We start from the raw sequence: 17857 nt of genomic DNA on the forward strand, positions 1-17857 counted from the left end.
TATTTGTCTGAAACCAATTCATCCAACGTAAAGTCTGCCGTTGAATTGATTTTTTTTCTGGCAGGAAGTAAACAAAGAACAAGCAAACACAACATTCTATAAGCATATTAGTACAAAAAGAAAATGAATGCAAAGGGACTGAGTTACACGAGAATCGTTTAACAGCAGTACTCAAGTGTCGTTTAAAATAATATTGAAACGAATTATGATACCTGTCTTTATTTAAAATTTATCAAAAATTTAATTTTTCGTCAGCGTTACATCTTTCCTCTGAACCTTTACAGTCGATTTCTTCTAGCCATCTGTTAGTAGATTATTTTTTTATTGAGCTGCGTCTTTAAAAACAAACGCAGATTCAATTGAATAGATAGGTATTTAATATCTCCCTCGTAAGTAGAAATCTAAAGAACACGAGAGCAGCCTCGTCAAAAGGCTTGCTGATGAAATTAAACACACACAAGGCTAAGAGAAAGCAGAGTTTCTGAGACACAAACGATCTCTCCGGATGACAAGAAAAATAACATGAAAACTTTCAGATTTTTATGACCTGTTATAAAAAAAATTACATATAACCCAACGCCCGATGAAAAGTTACTGCCGTTTCACAGGCTCTTGGCCATTTCGAGCCACCGATGAAGCTCCTGATGTATTAAAGAATTATTGTCTGAAATTATCATGCAAAACAAACAGAATCTCATAGAAGCAGTTAATTTTGACGTATCGACTGAATTTGACACCAAAGAAATATCTTTCAAACCGAAAGGTACGTGCTCGTTTTCAAGAACTTTAGCGCCAAAAAGCTTCGGAGATTTAATCGTTTGAAAATCTAGAGCAGAAGCGTGATCACAACTGCTCATTATTTCATCATCAATCGAAATAAGGTATATTATATATTGTCAAACAATTGCAGACAAGACGCCCAAATTAACAGGTATTTCAGGTCAAATAAGAAATTGCTCCAGCCATGGGAACATGGCGGGAAAAATTACTGACGATCAAACGAGAAGAGTTGCAGCGTGTGATTAATGAGCGGTTAACTCAATTAATTTGTAGCAGACCTTTCTTCACGGAAAGGGGTAACTAAAAATTTAAACAGCACGTAACCAGTGACTAGCAGCAAGATAACCATTCCTGGAGTACGTGCAGCAAAAGCATCCTTGCAGCATGCAGCATCCTTGCAGCATGCAGCATCTTTGCAGCATGCAGCATCCTTGCAGCATGCAGCATCTTTGCAGCATGCAGCATCTTTGCAGCATGCAGCATCCTTGCAGCGCTGCAGCATCTCAGTGCAGCGCATGAGGCTGCCTCGAGCCACTCAGACCCGTCAGACAAGCCGGCACCTTTCCCTGCACCTGCATGCACTGCCTCCCCACCCTGTACGTCCATGCACTGTATCTCCCCGTCGCCTCCATGCACTAAACCCCTCCCTGCACTTGCATGCACTGCACCCGCCCCTGCACCTGCATGCACTGCACTTCCCCTGCACCTGGATGCACTGCACAGACCTACAGAGCACCTGCTCCTTATGTGGGGCACGGGCCATGAGCATTGGTGCTGGTTCACCCCGTCAAATTTGTGCAATAGGTTCAAATGCGCTGATGTTGGTTCGCAGGCATTGCGCTAATGGCAAACATGCAACCCATTACAATTACACAGAGCATAACGAAGTGTAAAAAAATATACATTTTTATAAGAGAAAACGGTTCATAAGCCGAACGAAGGTTCCGCAGCTGGACAGAAGTTTTTGAGCACAGCAGGGCAAAGGTTCCTGAACTACAAATGAAAGATATTTAGAAACAATGTAGTCTGGTTCAAATTCTCACGATATGAATATCATTCACTCTCATTAACAGCGAATTGAACGTGTAACTTTAAGTTTCGTCATGCTAGTTTCTCACAAGTGATTCGCTAAATATCAGTTTGGGTAATACTTCGTTCAAAATTCAGGCTCGATCAAACAGGACCAAAGTGGTTCGGGTTTGATATTCGTTGGGATCAACCAACCCGACCATAACTGTTCAAGTAATCATTGTTCAAAAGAATGAACGAATCATGCTCCATTATTTGCAAGTGTAGCGGTTGTAGTCATTTGTGGCTTGTGCGTCATTAGAGCTACCTTCTTTGATCTAGTGCAAAAAACCGGTAACCGCACATCCTCTGATGTAATGTACATCGCCGAGCATATAAGTTGTCCTACTACTTACCAGTATATATACGGGTAAGGTAGAACCTCTTCAAGTTAAAATGCAAAGACGGTACTAGCAGGGTATAGAGACAGAATTACCAAACCGTATTCAGGTTGGCAATTGCACCACTGCACCAGTCTATCACTTATAGTACCTGAGCAGCGTCATGTAAGCGATCAAGCTACAGGAGTTTTCGATTATAAAGAGGACAAAATGTAGCACAACAAGCACTGTATTGCGTTATGTGGCATATGTTGGGCTCATAATAATGAGTGGCACGGCAAGCTAAGTGCTGCATTGCGGCACGTGTGAGGCACATAATAATGAGCGGCACCACATATGACGTGCTGCATTATGTGTCGCATGTGAGCCACATTACAATGAGTGGCACAACATATGACGTGCTGCATTATGTGTCGCATGTGAGCCAGTGAGTAACAGAGCCACATTATAGTGAGTGGCACAACACATGACGTGCTGTATTTTGTGTATAGCGTGTGAGCCACATTATAACGAGTGGCACAACATATGACGTGCTGTATTATATGTCGCGTGTAAGCCACATATGGCAACGTGCTACATTATGTGGCACAGGTTAGTCACATATGGCAACGAGTGGCACAACATATACGAGGCGTGCTGGATTGTGGTTCGTAATCAGACGTGCGACATATATGTCATAGAAAATGACTCGGCATTACGTGTATACTGCGAAAATTTCTAATGCAGTGCGATGCAGAAAGTTATCGTGGCTGCAACACCGCTCATGCAGCTGCAGCATAAATACTAATTATACTACTGTCAACACAGCAAACGCCATAAAAATAACACGATTTTAAGTAGCTTCATTACAATAGTTGAAATCATTACCTTGCTATAGCACATGTCTCCGAAATTGGTGCACGCTAATATTTAATACGCAAATATTACAGAAAAACAAGGAAACTTTTAATTACAAATCATTTGAAGTTAATTAAGTACTAACATAGGCATCAAATGAGGAAGAATCGAGACTCTTGTTTAAATTAATGGATTCATTCGTGTTTCCAGTTAGTCCGTTACATTGTTGGTGCTTAGCGGTTCAGAAAAGTATTTCTACACATCATGATTGCGGAAATTAATTTCACCGCTTGGTGTAAATTAGTGATATAGGTACACAATAAATTTTTAATTACACGTAATTATCTGAAAACCAATTATAGTGTTCAGAGCGCCACTACACATCACATTTAAACTTTTCATACTCAAACTTTGTTTGTTAGGCATTCTAGATGCCACGTGCGAATTATTTGTCGTACTCAAAATGATCATTGCACACAGTAACTGAATGATTCATACGTGCAATGCTTGAACAAGGCAGCCTTGCACTAGTATATACTCGTAGCTTTAAGGCAACAATAAATCAACATATATAACTTATTCAAAAATATACGTTTCAATCTATCGTAGCCTATTGTAGTTTTCTAGTTTTAGCAAGTTTCCTAGCGGAAAAATGCAAATAATAAACGCAGCAAGTGCATGAGCGACAGAATTTTTCGTCAATTTTTTTAAGGGTTCATACAAATTTTTTCGGCAATAATGAGAGGTAACTCCATAACCATCAACTCAGTTCATAGTCTCCTGACATGCTTTAGGCATCGAAAACAAGCTAGAAACTGTCCTTGCTACCTACAAAGACCTGACAATAAAATTGTCCAGGATAGTGAATGCCGTCCTTCTCAACAATTATGTATCATAAATAAAATCTCAACCTAGCTCAAAAATAGACACTACTAGCTTGAAAATGAGTCCCTCATTTTTTTCTCATCAATGTCCACGTCGAAAAGTGAGCGTATTAACTTCAAACAAGGGTGAATTAATAAATGGCTTTAGAAGCACAAGCAAATAAACGGTGAAAAGTATTTTAATATGAATCGGTATAGTGTCTCCTGACGGGCATAACGATCAGTTTGCGAGGCATTAAAATACGATGTATACCACTGCCCAATTTTGAATTTTATAGTGCTGAATAAGTTGGCCACAACCGTCCAAGCCAACTCAAGGTAAGGAGCAAACGCATGTACATATGGTCATAGTAGAAAATAATATTCGGACATAGCATGTAAATTTCGTTCCATTCTCTTTGAATGTCAATCATGAGCGGCCGACGTGATCACCAGGTGTATTATAAAGAAACATAGAAGAGTCGGACAAAATTGGATATCACCGCATCGGCAGGCAAAACGATCCAGTTCAAGCCAGATATCGACGCTGACCGTTCACATCAGCTATCGTGATTAGCACTTCTGAGAAAAGATATAATTGGAAAACTGGGCAAGCACGCAGCTCAGGGCAACGTTATTATAGAGACCATTCTTAATTTTCTACCTCTTTTTCTGCAGTAGGCATGAATAAGTAATAAAAAATCTCTTGAACTTGCAGTAAGTCAGCGAAGTGTGAAGAGGGTTCTGTAGGAGCTGCAGGTCTGTAGCTGTCAACGAGTCGTTGATGTTCTTGACTCACCGCCCTAAAATTTACCTATATTTATAAGATGTATAAACAATACATCTTATAAATAAGGCAACTCTAGTGCCATTGAAGTTAAAATTTAAAATTACTTCTCAATACTTACAAATAACAATACACTAATTAGCAATTGTAATCAAACCAATTTTTGAACAATGCACATCAAGACCTCGCTAGTTATCGTTACATTGCTAAGTTACCAACAAACAATTTTAGGTTGAATGTTCCTTAACGGAGCCACGTTTGATGTGCGTTACTTATGGTTGGATACCGGAAAAAAGTGATAAGCGTAAGTTAGGCTCTGAATCAACGATTATAAGGCTTAAGTTCAGCTTTTACACAACCATTAAGACTTTACGGCAAGTATCAACTCTTGAGTGCGAACATTCTTCGAATTGAATATTGAATTAAACAATTGAATTTCCGTGCAACAAGATAACAAACCTTGAGATGTTCAGTGCCACAAGACCAGCTCATGCACGTGCTTCCTACAACGTGACCGACGTCCTGAGCGATATCCTTTCAGCCTTGCTCAGTCGTTCACTCATAAGCTTCAGATTCGCATTAAATAAGGTGGCCTTCGCACAGAGAGCAGTTTTATAATAAAGAAAACATCGTTCATAGAGAAGTTCACAGTGAAGAAGCATTTTTGAAGACTGTAGTATCAAATGAACGTATCTGACGTTAGCTAAACATGTGTATTTTTGCGATTTAGAGACGCTAGTGTTGACTTCAGAACGAGGTTCATATCAGCACGTGAATGCAAGACAATTATCGGCAGGCACCCTTGGCAACAAGGACACTAGCCTGACTAATCTCTGACCTCGCTACTTGCAGACGACAAAAATGCAGATACTGAAGAAAAGTTCGCAGAAGTGAAATTTTCAACCTGGCACATCACTAATCATGATTCGTATTTTCACCGCAGCTTTGAACAGCCCTTCATTTTGAATACTGGACAAAACATTCGTCACTTTCTACATATGCACGAGTGATAAACTAGACTTTATCGAAACGTCATGTGACAGCATGAGCAACTTGATCGGAGACTTTATTAACTAAATTATACTACCATCATTTACAAGCATAACATTAGTTATTATTTCACGCTAGGCCTGATGCATTACCGAATTCAGGTGCATTGCACCAAGCCATGGATCGTTGCGTGATGAGCACCTCCAACTAAGCCGATGCTAGCTGGCAACTTTAATGGTATGCATAGTCACGCTAGACTACGTCATGTGACTACATATATCAAGAGGGTACGACAATCCAGGTTCGTTGACACGTGCTGGTACGAAAATTATTAGCTAAATAAATTCACGGATAGAAAAAAAGGTCTACATTGATCGGTCAAGCGTTGAATCTGGAGCTACTTTATCTTGAAAACTGGAAATAAACTGTCAATGCTACCACAAATTCCAATCGGAATTATTCATCAAATTTTATGTTTGGTAAAGTACCCCACATTCTGACGGGCACGAAGGAAGGATCAATACGCCTGGGGCATCATAACCGAGTCTTAGTATATGTTTTGGCAGATTATCTATAACAAATTTATTCAAGAGGTATTACTTGAAATAGCCTAGTAACTATTTATCTTCATACCTAACGAGATATTACATTATCATATAGAAAGAAGTTAAGAGCCTATAGGCACTCTTAACAAAAGCATGTTCAGGATCTGAAAATCTCTTCTATTTTAAGGCAGATCAACACAAACGGAAAATTTCTAGATTAGGAAGAATTGAATTATTGGGCGATTGTTCTGAGAGCAGACACGACTTGGCATAAAATAATCAAGACATCAGGACGCCGGCTGACGTCATTGACCAAGCATTCAACACCAGCAACAGACATTGACCTGCACCGTATATATCGAGATAATGAGCATCACTTCATTCTACTTCATTGATGAAATTAAAACTGTCATATTTTTGCAGTAATTTATTTGAGAAATGAGAAATAACAAATTAATGCTGATTCAAGTCGTTGATTAACAGGTGATATTTAGAGAAATTCGAAATCAAAAATTTACTTTTCAAAACCTTGAAAACCCGTTGACGAAAGGCATAGTAATAGCACAGCCTGCAGCTCGTCTGAAATTCTGAAGCACACAACGATTGCAAATCGGAATAGCATTGAAAACTAAGCAAAATTAACAATGTTTCTTCTCTATGACGGCACAATAGACATGCACCTGCATTTATGGCCTCAGTACACATTGAAAGCTTAGGGTGAAATAAAAAACCGCGTTCAGTCCAATATTAAACATAAAGCAGGCAGCAAGTGTTGCGTGTGGCAGCATGTTGGACTAACTATTCTCAAGGTCAGCTCTGCGCTCATGAGATTAGTTATTATACACGGTTGCATAACGTAGAGTCTAGCCTTGTCACGTCGAAGTTCCCTCTTTGCACAGCCTGGGCACATAACACAAAATGACATCAACAAAACGAATTAACACACGGTGCAATAATTGTTCACAACAGACATGAAGATATAAACAACGCATATTAACACATTATTATTATTATTAACGGTTTCAGGGTTGATTAGGCCGTTAGACCTGTCGCCGATTCTGAACGTCACAGAATATTCACAGCTTTTTGCGGTCTCGAATACACAACTCACTTCCATTAATTCGGCTGTGCTTAGCCACCCGGCCTCCTTGCCGATTCTGACCAGAAACTGTTGCTCTGAGCTGGTATCGAACCCGCACCTGTCTGCTCCAACCCTGGTACGCACAGCTTGCTCCAATCCTGGTACTCTGAACTGTAAGCACAGGGCTGCAACCTCTGATACTAGCATATCAAAGAACTGAAACGAGCAAATGAGCAAAAAAATAGCATTCGGTCGCCTACACAACGTTCAAAAAAACTGAGCGCTTTTCCACGCGGATCATTAAAAGCGTAAATTCTGTGTTTCATAAAAGGGCCTGTGACGTTCAAGATCTGTGCAATATAAACATTTCTACAGAAAAAATACCACAATACCTAGACAAAAATCCAGATAAATCTGCCAAGAATTATTCAGTGGAAAAAGCATCGTATATTTTACAGTAATTCTGCAGTAACGTATATTACTTTTGCATCGTATATTTTGCAGTAGTAACTAAACTTGAGGGAATAGAGCAAACTGAAGAACGAAAATGGGCGTAAGTGAATAATTCGAATTATTAGACAGTAATTTTCTAATGACTAAGAATGGAGGGCGATGAACATCAATTCACAAGTACCCTGTTCTACTAAGATGTAACCCAGTACATCAAAAAGCCATTTCGCATTCCGATTCATCACAAGATGAAAAGTAACTTTAACTGTGAACCTATCACGGCGATATGAACGCCAGCATCACGTGTCGATGCATATCTCACAAATTCCAGCACAAATAAATATAATAAAATAAAAAGAGTCCATAAACCATGCACATTTAGTGAGTGCCTTTTACACTCAATCGGGCTTTTTTAGAATTTCAAAACAACCAACAGCAAGATCGAGAGTAAATAATATAACTCTTTATTAGTGAGGTTGTTCAGAATAAAAAAACTCGTCCAATAAATTGAAACGGTTTCTGAAAACAAAATCTGAAATATTCCTCTTAGCTACATATCAAACAATACGCAAGAAAATAAAAATCGCCAAAATATAAATAATAACGCGCCAAATTGCTGAAGTATCTATGGCGAAATCTGGTTACCGAAAATTTATTAGGCCAACGCTCAACGTACAGTCCAAGTCGTGACTAGAGAAGCTAGATAGCAAGCACACGAGATAAGAATCTTTTAAGAATATGAAAATCATACAACAAAAATTTGACGTACAGCTGCATAGTGACTTGAACCGAAGTCAATCTTTCATAAAATCCCCCATCATCGCCCATTATTGAAGTTTGCAGCAATACGAACAAGACTTCAGAGCCAGTGAATGCTCTCATTGTGTGATGCAAGCTGCGAGAGCATCGCAAATCAGTGCACCACACGTATTACATCGCAGGCACCATGGACTGCTGAGATGATGTTAACTCATGGAAAATAATCCGTATAGTATTATGGCCCATTGCCGAACGCGAGCATATTAGCAACCATTTAGAACATGACATAGTAATTACAAATATTGATATTAATATTACTGAAAGGACATTCATCACTGCAAACAAAAAAAAAAACGTGTCAAAGCCCGCTGAATTGGGTAACCTTCATTGCAACTCCAGAACTCGGTGATATCAACCTAACTTCAACAAAAGAGTAAAACATAACAATGAAATAGATGGGTTTCTTTAATATGAAAATTAAATAAAGCGCAAGGGCGATTCTTGCGAACTGAGCGAACAAATGCAGCGTTATCAGCCGGAGGAAAGGCGCCTATCAAGCTTGCACGTCTCCACAACCTGCAAGCTTCTCAGTTAGTGCACTCGAATTTCTCAACAATCTTGAGTCACAAAAGATGATAAGAAACAGAATAACGGCCGATGATATCTTGTTAGTACAATGCACTTGAAAAGCAAAGCGCAGCGATGAATAATGTCGAACTACACTATTGGAAACATTTTCGCGGTTCTGTAAAAAGCTTAACGACTATAAATGCGAGACAATTTCTGATTAACTTAAAATCTTTCTAATCTAGCATTGAAATCGATTCTATATTCAACCGAAAGTTCCACAGAATTGGATAAATATCAGATGAGCTAGATAAGTAATCATATTTTGTCTCAGTCCCTCTAAAGAAAGTGAATCTGCAACGCTGAAAAGGAAATTGAAACCAGCGATCACTTCAAGACTCATTGCTACTGCAAAAAGAAAAAAGAAAGCCTTAAATCAATTGTGCATTGTAATGTATTGCTGCATAGCATTGCTCATGAAGTTTCGAATGCACGGACGATAAACCTCTGATCTATGTTTCCTGCGAAGACAATAATTACAATAGGTACTCACCGCTGTAGGATTTTTGAAGGATCTTCTGAACCAGATGGTCCTGGTGGCTCTAAGAGTTCCATCCTTAGCTCGTACGTCTCCAGTCGCAGAGTTGGAATTGTCCTGCAGGACTGTAGGACGAGCGATGAATCTGTCCCTTAGAGGCAAACTCATTCTGTTAGGTTTGCCACGAACTAGAAACTCTGAGGGATTGTTTTCTTTGGTTGGGGTGCAGTGGGTGGACAGAGGAGCGTATGGTTGAGTAGGGGCAGTAGTAGTCGTTGGACTTGTGATCAAATTAAGGCCTTTCAATGAAGACGAAAGTGTGGTGTTTATTTTAACGCTGTTGTGACTACCGTTGCTACTACTTCGACTCATATCGCTACCACTTCCTTCCGAAGAATTGCCTTGCTGTAAACTTCTAGGGTTTCCTACGTCTATAGGAGAAATTACTTTGGAATGTTCTTGAGAATCGGGTATTTTAACAGAAGGTATCGCCTCGGTGCAATCGTTACCCGAGCCATGCAGAACCCCAGAGCTGCTATCGTTGCTGCTCACCCCGCTACTGCTTTTGTTCCTCGAAAAGCTGTTGGTTGCACCGGAACTTGAGACAGAATCAGCAGGCGCAACCAAGTTGTCGGACCTCAGTTGATTATTGATGTTTTCAGCATTTTCTAACACTTCTTTAGTGTCGCAACTCTCGGTCGCGACCGACAGCAGCGGCTTAGTACCGTTAGTATGCGTCTTCGCAGTACTGGCGATCTTCGATTTTGAATGATGTTCATAATCTCCATCGTCGTCATCATCCTCATTATCTTCCTCTATAATCGCATCATCCATGATTATCTCGTAACAATCGTCATCAGCAACATCACCTTCATCACCATCGTCATCGTCGTCATCCTCATTCTCATCTTCCTCGTCGTCATGACTTGGGTTGAGTTCGCCCTCCGGGTTCGCGTCTTCTCTCCTTTTAGCAGTTCTGGACGGCATTGACGTGTATACCTTAATGCCAGTTTCCTGGACGAACGCTTCGTCCCGATCAGGCTCGGATGGCGGAGGAGGTGGAGGAGGTGGCGGGATTATCCCTACCAGCCGACCACTGCCACGCCGCAAGCCGCTCACCTGATTCCTCATCGGGCTGGGGCTTCGTCTTCCAAAGTTTCCGTACATTATTGAGCGACACTATTTAAAAGGCATCAAATGAAGGCAGATTATCGACAGTAGTTACTGCGCTTACACACCACTAGGCCTTCACACAACCTTCACCTCAATTCTGCAACTAACTGCTATTTGACCGACGTATCCCTACTGATAGCATCCAAGTAAGGCACAAAAATCATTTCAAAACTCACGAATCAGCTCACTATTCCTGCAAACATCAGCAAAAATTAATTGAATCCAGCGATAGTGTAGATTTTCAAGAATTCAGTCGTGCGATACTGAAACTAAAGCATAAAAACTGACTGTCATCAATCTTTGTCAAGCACCAATACACGAGCAGTGGTGGCGTCTAATAGGAAAATATGTATACACAGTGACTCCAGACCAAATAACACACATGGATTAAAAAAAATATGGCTATCAAAGTACCGTATAGAGCCCTACAGTACAACACCTTAAGGAACAACACACGTCACACACAAAAAAAACATGTCAGTCGCCTAATTCTTCGCGTTCGGATTGAATTCTCACTAGGACAACCCAATGGCTATAAAATGATCACAACTAAATTGTTCCTTTGGCCCGCCATGCTTAGTATAGTGGACATTTTTACGGAATTCGGAGGTTCTAATGTGTGTCATCGGAAGTGGGCACCTCAAGCAGCGTAGGAGGTCATCGATTGGACCAAAGAAGATAACATCCACTCGAGGATGACCCCGCCCGAGTTGGCTTTACGATAAGCTCTGAATAGGACGGCGGTGAGAGGTCTAATATATACCTTCTATTCTATATTAATTGCCACGGTGTCTGAGAGGTAATCCGATGCATGAATGAGGAAAAAGTGCGTTAGACCGGACGCTGAGACTCGAATATTGTGATATAGGACATAGTATACGGATGAACTACAAATCATGCTCTAGTCAATATTCATTCTACAACAATGGTAGAGATGACTAAAGTTCTGAAACAAATTATTCTGCTTCGTCAAGGTATCACAGAACGTAAGACTAAGGCACATTGTTCACAGAGCCATGCACAAAATTACACAGGCTAACGACAAAAAAATCTTAATTGACAGGCAATTGCATTTGCGGCTGCCTTCCCATATAGGTATTATACGGCCATAAGACGTCTACGTTGACGGGATGATTTAGTTCGATTTCCGGGAACACAATTTCATTAGAAACTCAAAGTTTGATAAGCTAACGGATTAAATATTTGGTTTATGAAGCCTCCGATAATAAAAAGCTCAGGCAGTACCAGTTTAGATCGTACGACCGTGCAGCTGAGGCCAGGAGGCTGCAGCAAATTGAGCAAGAAGAAGCCCACTTGTTCCTAGAAGCGGGAACCTTGAACACAAATTATGGGCAAGACGCCCTACCTGGAAGAACTCGTCACCTGGTCAAAGCTGGCTCGGTAGAGAATGGCTACATAGCATGGTCGGAGGCTATTGCTCCCGGCAGACGACTTTCTGGGAAATTTGGAATGAAACAACCAGGCTTCGCGTTGTATGATACTAGGCCTATGTTAAGGCCGATACTGAGGTCAAGCTTTGACTTCTAAAATTTGGCGAATCGGTTAAGATAGAATAGAAGTAAAAAACAATCGTCACTACTGTAACGGATAAAGAAATTCACAAAGCAAGAAATCCAACAGCATCAGACCTCAAAAATAGGACATCTAAAAATTTTTCAAACAATTACAAATCGGTAAAAGTAGAGACTCGCCAACTCACTAATCAATATTAAGATGAAAAACGAGCTATAAATTGAAAGCGTATGACAGAAGTGCCTCCTCAAAAAATTGTGGACAGGAAATGTGTCGATATCTTGCTCTGCAAGACATATTTAGGTACTACCTATATAGTATATATATACACCCACATATGTATAACCGTTCTGCCTCAGCACAAGTCTCGTCAGTCCATGCAACAATCCATGTACTGAATTATAACGAATAACGTTCATTTAGGCCTCCCAGGAATGTCAATCGATGAAGGTTTTTTTCTTCACCTAGGCTAACTGCAGCTCAGGGCCAATGCAGAGGGCAAGGCTGAGATACGCTCAGAATTTCACATGACGGGTTTTAATCCACTTTGACATCTAAAGTACTTCTAAAAAAATCCTATAAATATATCCAAGAATGCGTAACCAAATTGTAAGAACGTATAAAACGAACAATTCTGCCGCAAATCCGCAGTATATTGAAAAATTAGTTAAACATGGGCTGTTTCAGATCTGGACAACTTTTTCATGCCAGAACAATGCACGAATCATTTTCGGAAAACTAGTAGAGCAACTTTTTAAAAGAGACAATATGGGGCCTCAATGATTCATACATTAAAACATAGTTTTGACAGCAACAAAAGATAAACATTTAGTAGAGAAATTATTCATTTAACGGTGCACTTCACTGAAAACAAGGCAGCCTGAGAGCACAAACACACACCCCACGTACCGCTGTGAAATCCACAGCACGACTGGCAGGAATTGGATTCAATGGATGCTCTGAACACCGAATAACTGAGGTCACTAACACGGCATAGATGACTGTGTCAATGAATCAGTGATCCACTTATTAAATATTTTTAGATATTCAATTTACAATGATCTACCGACTATATAAATACACTGACACCGATCATGGTATAAAGTAACTTTGTCATCACAGCAAAATATTAGTTGACTGTTGGCAAAACCGTGCACTGAGAAAAAGGGAAAATTATATAATTATGGAATGATAATACGTGACGAGCGAGTTATACAAGAATTATTGGCTGAAAACTATCTAAGTAGATGAGCTATCAACCGGTCCAGGCATATCAGTTCGTTAGCATTTGCACACTTTTTTTATATAAAGTCATGTTACCATAATCATAACTAAGATGGTTAGAACCGGTAAACCTTGCCTGTACTGACATGAATTATTTATGGAAAAATTGTAAAAAGTTGTTCCACATGATGTCGAATAAATAGCCGGCCTGCTGGCTCACGCCTCAATGCAGTTCCGTTGTGTAATGAGTTAACATGTAAAAAAAATATTGATTGAAATTTGCAATACGGTGACGGTTGATTTACAAATAAAATGGCAATCAATGCACAGTAAAAAATAACAATAGATTAGATAAGCCTAGGACAGTCACGAAATTTGAAAAAAGAGGCTATAGCATATATACAACCGGCATCACGATTCTAACAACTTTAAAAGCTGTCACCGGACGAGTAACTTTGTACGTTTGGTTTACGTATGGAATGTGATTTGTTTTCTATATTGTTGTTTAGTTTTTCCATCTAACGGTAATTTTTCAGTTGAAGTTGATAGTAATCTGCTCAAAGTAATTTCACTGGTACTTGTCACGTTTTTACACAAAAAAATAAGTTGAGTCACTCGCAATAAGCAAATAAGTAGTGTAGAGCAAGCTATACCGGAGTCAGGCTCCACAGACTGAGCGTAGCAGTACCTTCACAATCGATCAGCTGTGGCAAAGCGTCCTAGATGTCGCCAATTTACTAGAATTTCGACGATACGAGAACAATAATAATAACAATAGAAGAAATTACATGGATAAATTTTTTCAGCATGCATTCACTTTCAATTGAAATTAAATTTAACAAAAATTTTTGAGCGTAATAACGGTATAATTCGTGAGATAAAGTTAGTAGTGAACATGAACATTGCGTACTCGGCACAAAGCCTCCTTTATGGCGCTGCCGTTCCACTCCTGCACTCGCATATTGTCGTACACTTACAGTGCTGAGTTCACATGTTTTCCACGTTTCTTGCTTGAAGTAAAAACAAGGCACGCTCACAGCCGTAATGGCGCGCATTGTTTCCTTTAAAAATCCATAAATCTTTTTCATTAAAGCTGGTGTGCCTGTTATGAGTTTCATCAGCATAGAAGAATCATCTATAACCGGAGATGTTTCCTGACAACAAAATTCGAATAAATATAATGGTTAATTGGATAAATTTTGATCGAATAATAATTTTTTAGAATAGAATAGAAGTGTCGGCACAGAAAAAATAGGCCCATGGCCTGTTGCCGATTCATGTACTTTTCGTGACTTGATTCACAAGGGATCTGGCGTTCGGAACCCGATCTTTCCATAACTGACGATTGGATAAAATTCTTCAAAGCACTTTAATTTCTTGAGCAAGGCATTTTAGAAATTTAGTGACACGCTTCTATCAGAACAAACTTAGTGGGTTAATAAATAACGTAGCTAAAATGCGAATTAAACATTGAATTTTAACTTGCATTTCTCAGTACACTGGTAAGTAATAGATCTAACACTGGTAAGTAATCTCATTATATTTGAACACGACGAGCGATCCGCAGAACTCTCATTGGTTATATTTTAGGAGGACCCGAAAATTTATCATTTTAGAATGTCCTAAGATTTTGACCTCATTAGTTTATCAATATTGGACGAGCGAATTTTACAGTCAAAACAAGTTTTTAGACAATGTATCAATCCATCCATTAAAACATACATCGGAAGCACCTTAGTCAGCACTTGGGCGAATTTCGCTGCCGCAGCACATTGCGTGGGAAGGATAACGCAGGTTCTCTATATAGACGCGCATTGCAGGGGCGGTTATCTGATCGTAATCCGGATTAATCAAGTGCATCGAAGAAGCGTCCGGATCGTACAAGTTAATGTGTAAATCATAATTAAGCTAATTTTATTATATTATTTCAATCATGTTATAAAGTACTTGAAGTCGAGTTAAGATTCTATAATAATAATAATAATAATAATAATTTGATGCGTTGGAGTAACTCACCGAGTAATTCTAACCAAATTCACTCAACAGGAAATCATCCAGTCCGTAAACGTAATACTTTACAAAATAATAGAATAATTAATACGTGACCACTTCCCATGATCACATTGTGACCCACATCAAGCGGCGCCACGTCACGGAAGATTTTTTTTTCAACGAGCAATACTGGCAGACTATGTCATTTAAAACACGATCCGCAAATATAATTCAATTCTAAGCCTACACGACTCAATGGGTTTCTGTTTTGTGATTGGTTAGATTAATTTAAATTTAAGATTGCATGGTTAAAAGATTGCTTATGATTAGGTAAAAAGTGACGACTATCCTTGTTGCCACGTGAGTCTGTCGCCAATGATGGATTTGAATAACACCGAAGAAAAGAGTGCAAAAATCACCAGCCGCCATGTTCGAGGCGTGGAACTTGCCTTGATAAATTTGCTGCCTGATAACGCAATTAACTCACGATAGATTCACTATCGCACGATGGGACACAAGTATTTTGTTGTGATAATCATTGCATCAATCTTAACAAACGTGTTCTCATGAGTATGTCGTCTACACCTTTCTTAAAAGAATTTCAGGCATCGTATGAGGTTGTGAAAATACAAGAACCGTCAAATATTACTGGTGTGCCTACGGATTAGCTCTTACCTTATTGTTGTCATCGGCCTCAGCATGCGAATATATCACTAAAAAACTCACAGCTACTGCAAATATTTTCTAAGTGAAGTCATTGACTAATACATGTATATTAGTTTTAATGTACGCGGAATAGATGAAATATTAAAAATCTCGAACTACGCAATTTATTTTCAAAAGAAAATTTTGTACTCACGAGAGAGTAAGATGACAGCAGCGGTGGTCGTCTTGGTGAGTCTGGCAGCGGTAGGTTCTCAGGTATGGGTGCTACCGATGGAGTCTCTGACACAGACGACAGTCGTGGCCGCGACATGGGCAGCAAATCGCATAGCAGAGTCGGGCTGCCAGTCGCTGACGTACGATAAATAAAAGAAAATATTATAACTGATTATTAAGGCAAAATTTCTTAATACTAAATAAATTGATGTGCAACACAAATACTGGATCGCACAACAGTGTCGGACTGCCAGTCGCTGACGTACACGACTGCAAAATGTTAAAATAGATATATCACGGCAGACAGTTACAGTTCCAAATAAATGAAATAATGCATGGGAGTGCAGTAAAAACTACATGCGCGATAGTTGATCGAAGATTAGCATCGGAATTTCATTCGCTGAAATAAAATTGTTGACAATTTTGAGCATTTTCTACATTTATTTACCATGGTCTAGCGTGAAATGGTGGAAGTAGAACTTGAATCATACAATCCCTTTACAATTCACTGCGTCTTTCATGGGGCCAATGCATTACCGACATGGTGATGAAATTTTTTGGAAGTCGGAAGGGAAATAGGGGGGTAAGAAACACATGTTTTAAAACTTATCCATACCGACGGTCAAATGTTTGGGAGCCAACAACAAAGAGACGATAGTTCATTCAATTACAATATGGTTTTGGGAATTCCTTATTCTGTTCGCGTACTTTACATGTCTGCTAATTTTGTGCAAAATTTGAATCGATCAAGATTGGCCTGTTTCGTCATATGTTTCTCTACTGTATTCAATTGGAAATACAGTTTAATTTGATAGATAGAGTTAATAATTGATGTAGCGTATGCAACGTTTGTCTTCATGACAAGAATTTATTTTGAAAATTTTTGTAAATGGAAACAACAATGCAAATATTTTTTAATCTTTTCTAGCTGAAAGCATAAGTTACCTGGGATGTTGTCGGTGCTGCAGCCGGGGCTGTGGTCCAGGGAAGTGAGATGTTGTCCGTTGAGGGGACCAAAACCAAGCGGGCTACCCACAACCATCCCCGCATAACGACTTAGAGAAGGGGAGTCTGGAGGGGCTGGCAAGCCACCGTTACTGATGCACTTGAGAGACTGGCCCCACACGACATGGGATTCATATAAAGCATTTTGCGAACACGAGCAAAGTGTATTTTAAAATTTTCTATGTCGCGTTACAAAAAATTCAAAACATATTTTCAAGCCTCAATCTTCGAATCTGCTGGATCATCGTATACAAATAATTAGTAGTTGTCCCGCTTTAATAGTTTTCTACTTAGCTATGAGAAGAAAATCAAATTTAGAAGGATCACTAAAGAAAACGATTTAGAATGTGAACATCGGGCGTAGATTGCAGAAGATAGTGGAATATTGAACTCAAATTTCTCATCTAATATAGGTTCACACTCAATATTCAACGCTTGAGTTTGC

At 39.4% G+C, this 17857-nt stretch overlaps 1 protein-coding gene across 1 annotated transcript in view; it reads right to left on the bottom strand.

The window, feature by feature from the left end:
* The window catches only part of LOC108679315 (serine/threonine-protein kinase pakF), a 41246-nt gene extending 30210 nt beyond the window's left edge, over positions 1-11036 (bottom strand). The window contains exon 1 of the mRNA XM_018167914.2: positions 9622-11036. Coding sequence (XP_018023403.2) covers positions 9622-10773 — 1152 coding nt within the window. The 5' untranslated portion in view covers positions 10774-11036. The remainder of the gene's footprint in view (positions 1-9621) is intronic.
* Between the last annotated feature and the right edge of the window lie 6821 nt (positions 11037-17857).

Source organism: Hyalella azteca, unplaced genomic scaffold (assembly GCF_000764305.2).
Source record: "Hyalella azteca isolate HAZT.00-mixed unplaced genomic scaffold, Hazt_2.0.2 contig16275, whole genome shotgun sequence".
NCBI classification, from domain to species: Eukaryota; Metazoa; Arthropoda; class Malacostraca; order Amphipoda; family Hyalellidae; genus Hyalella; species Hyalella azteca.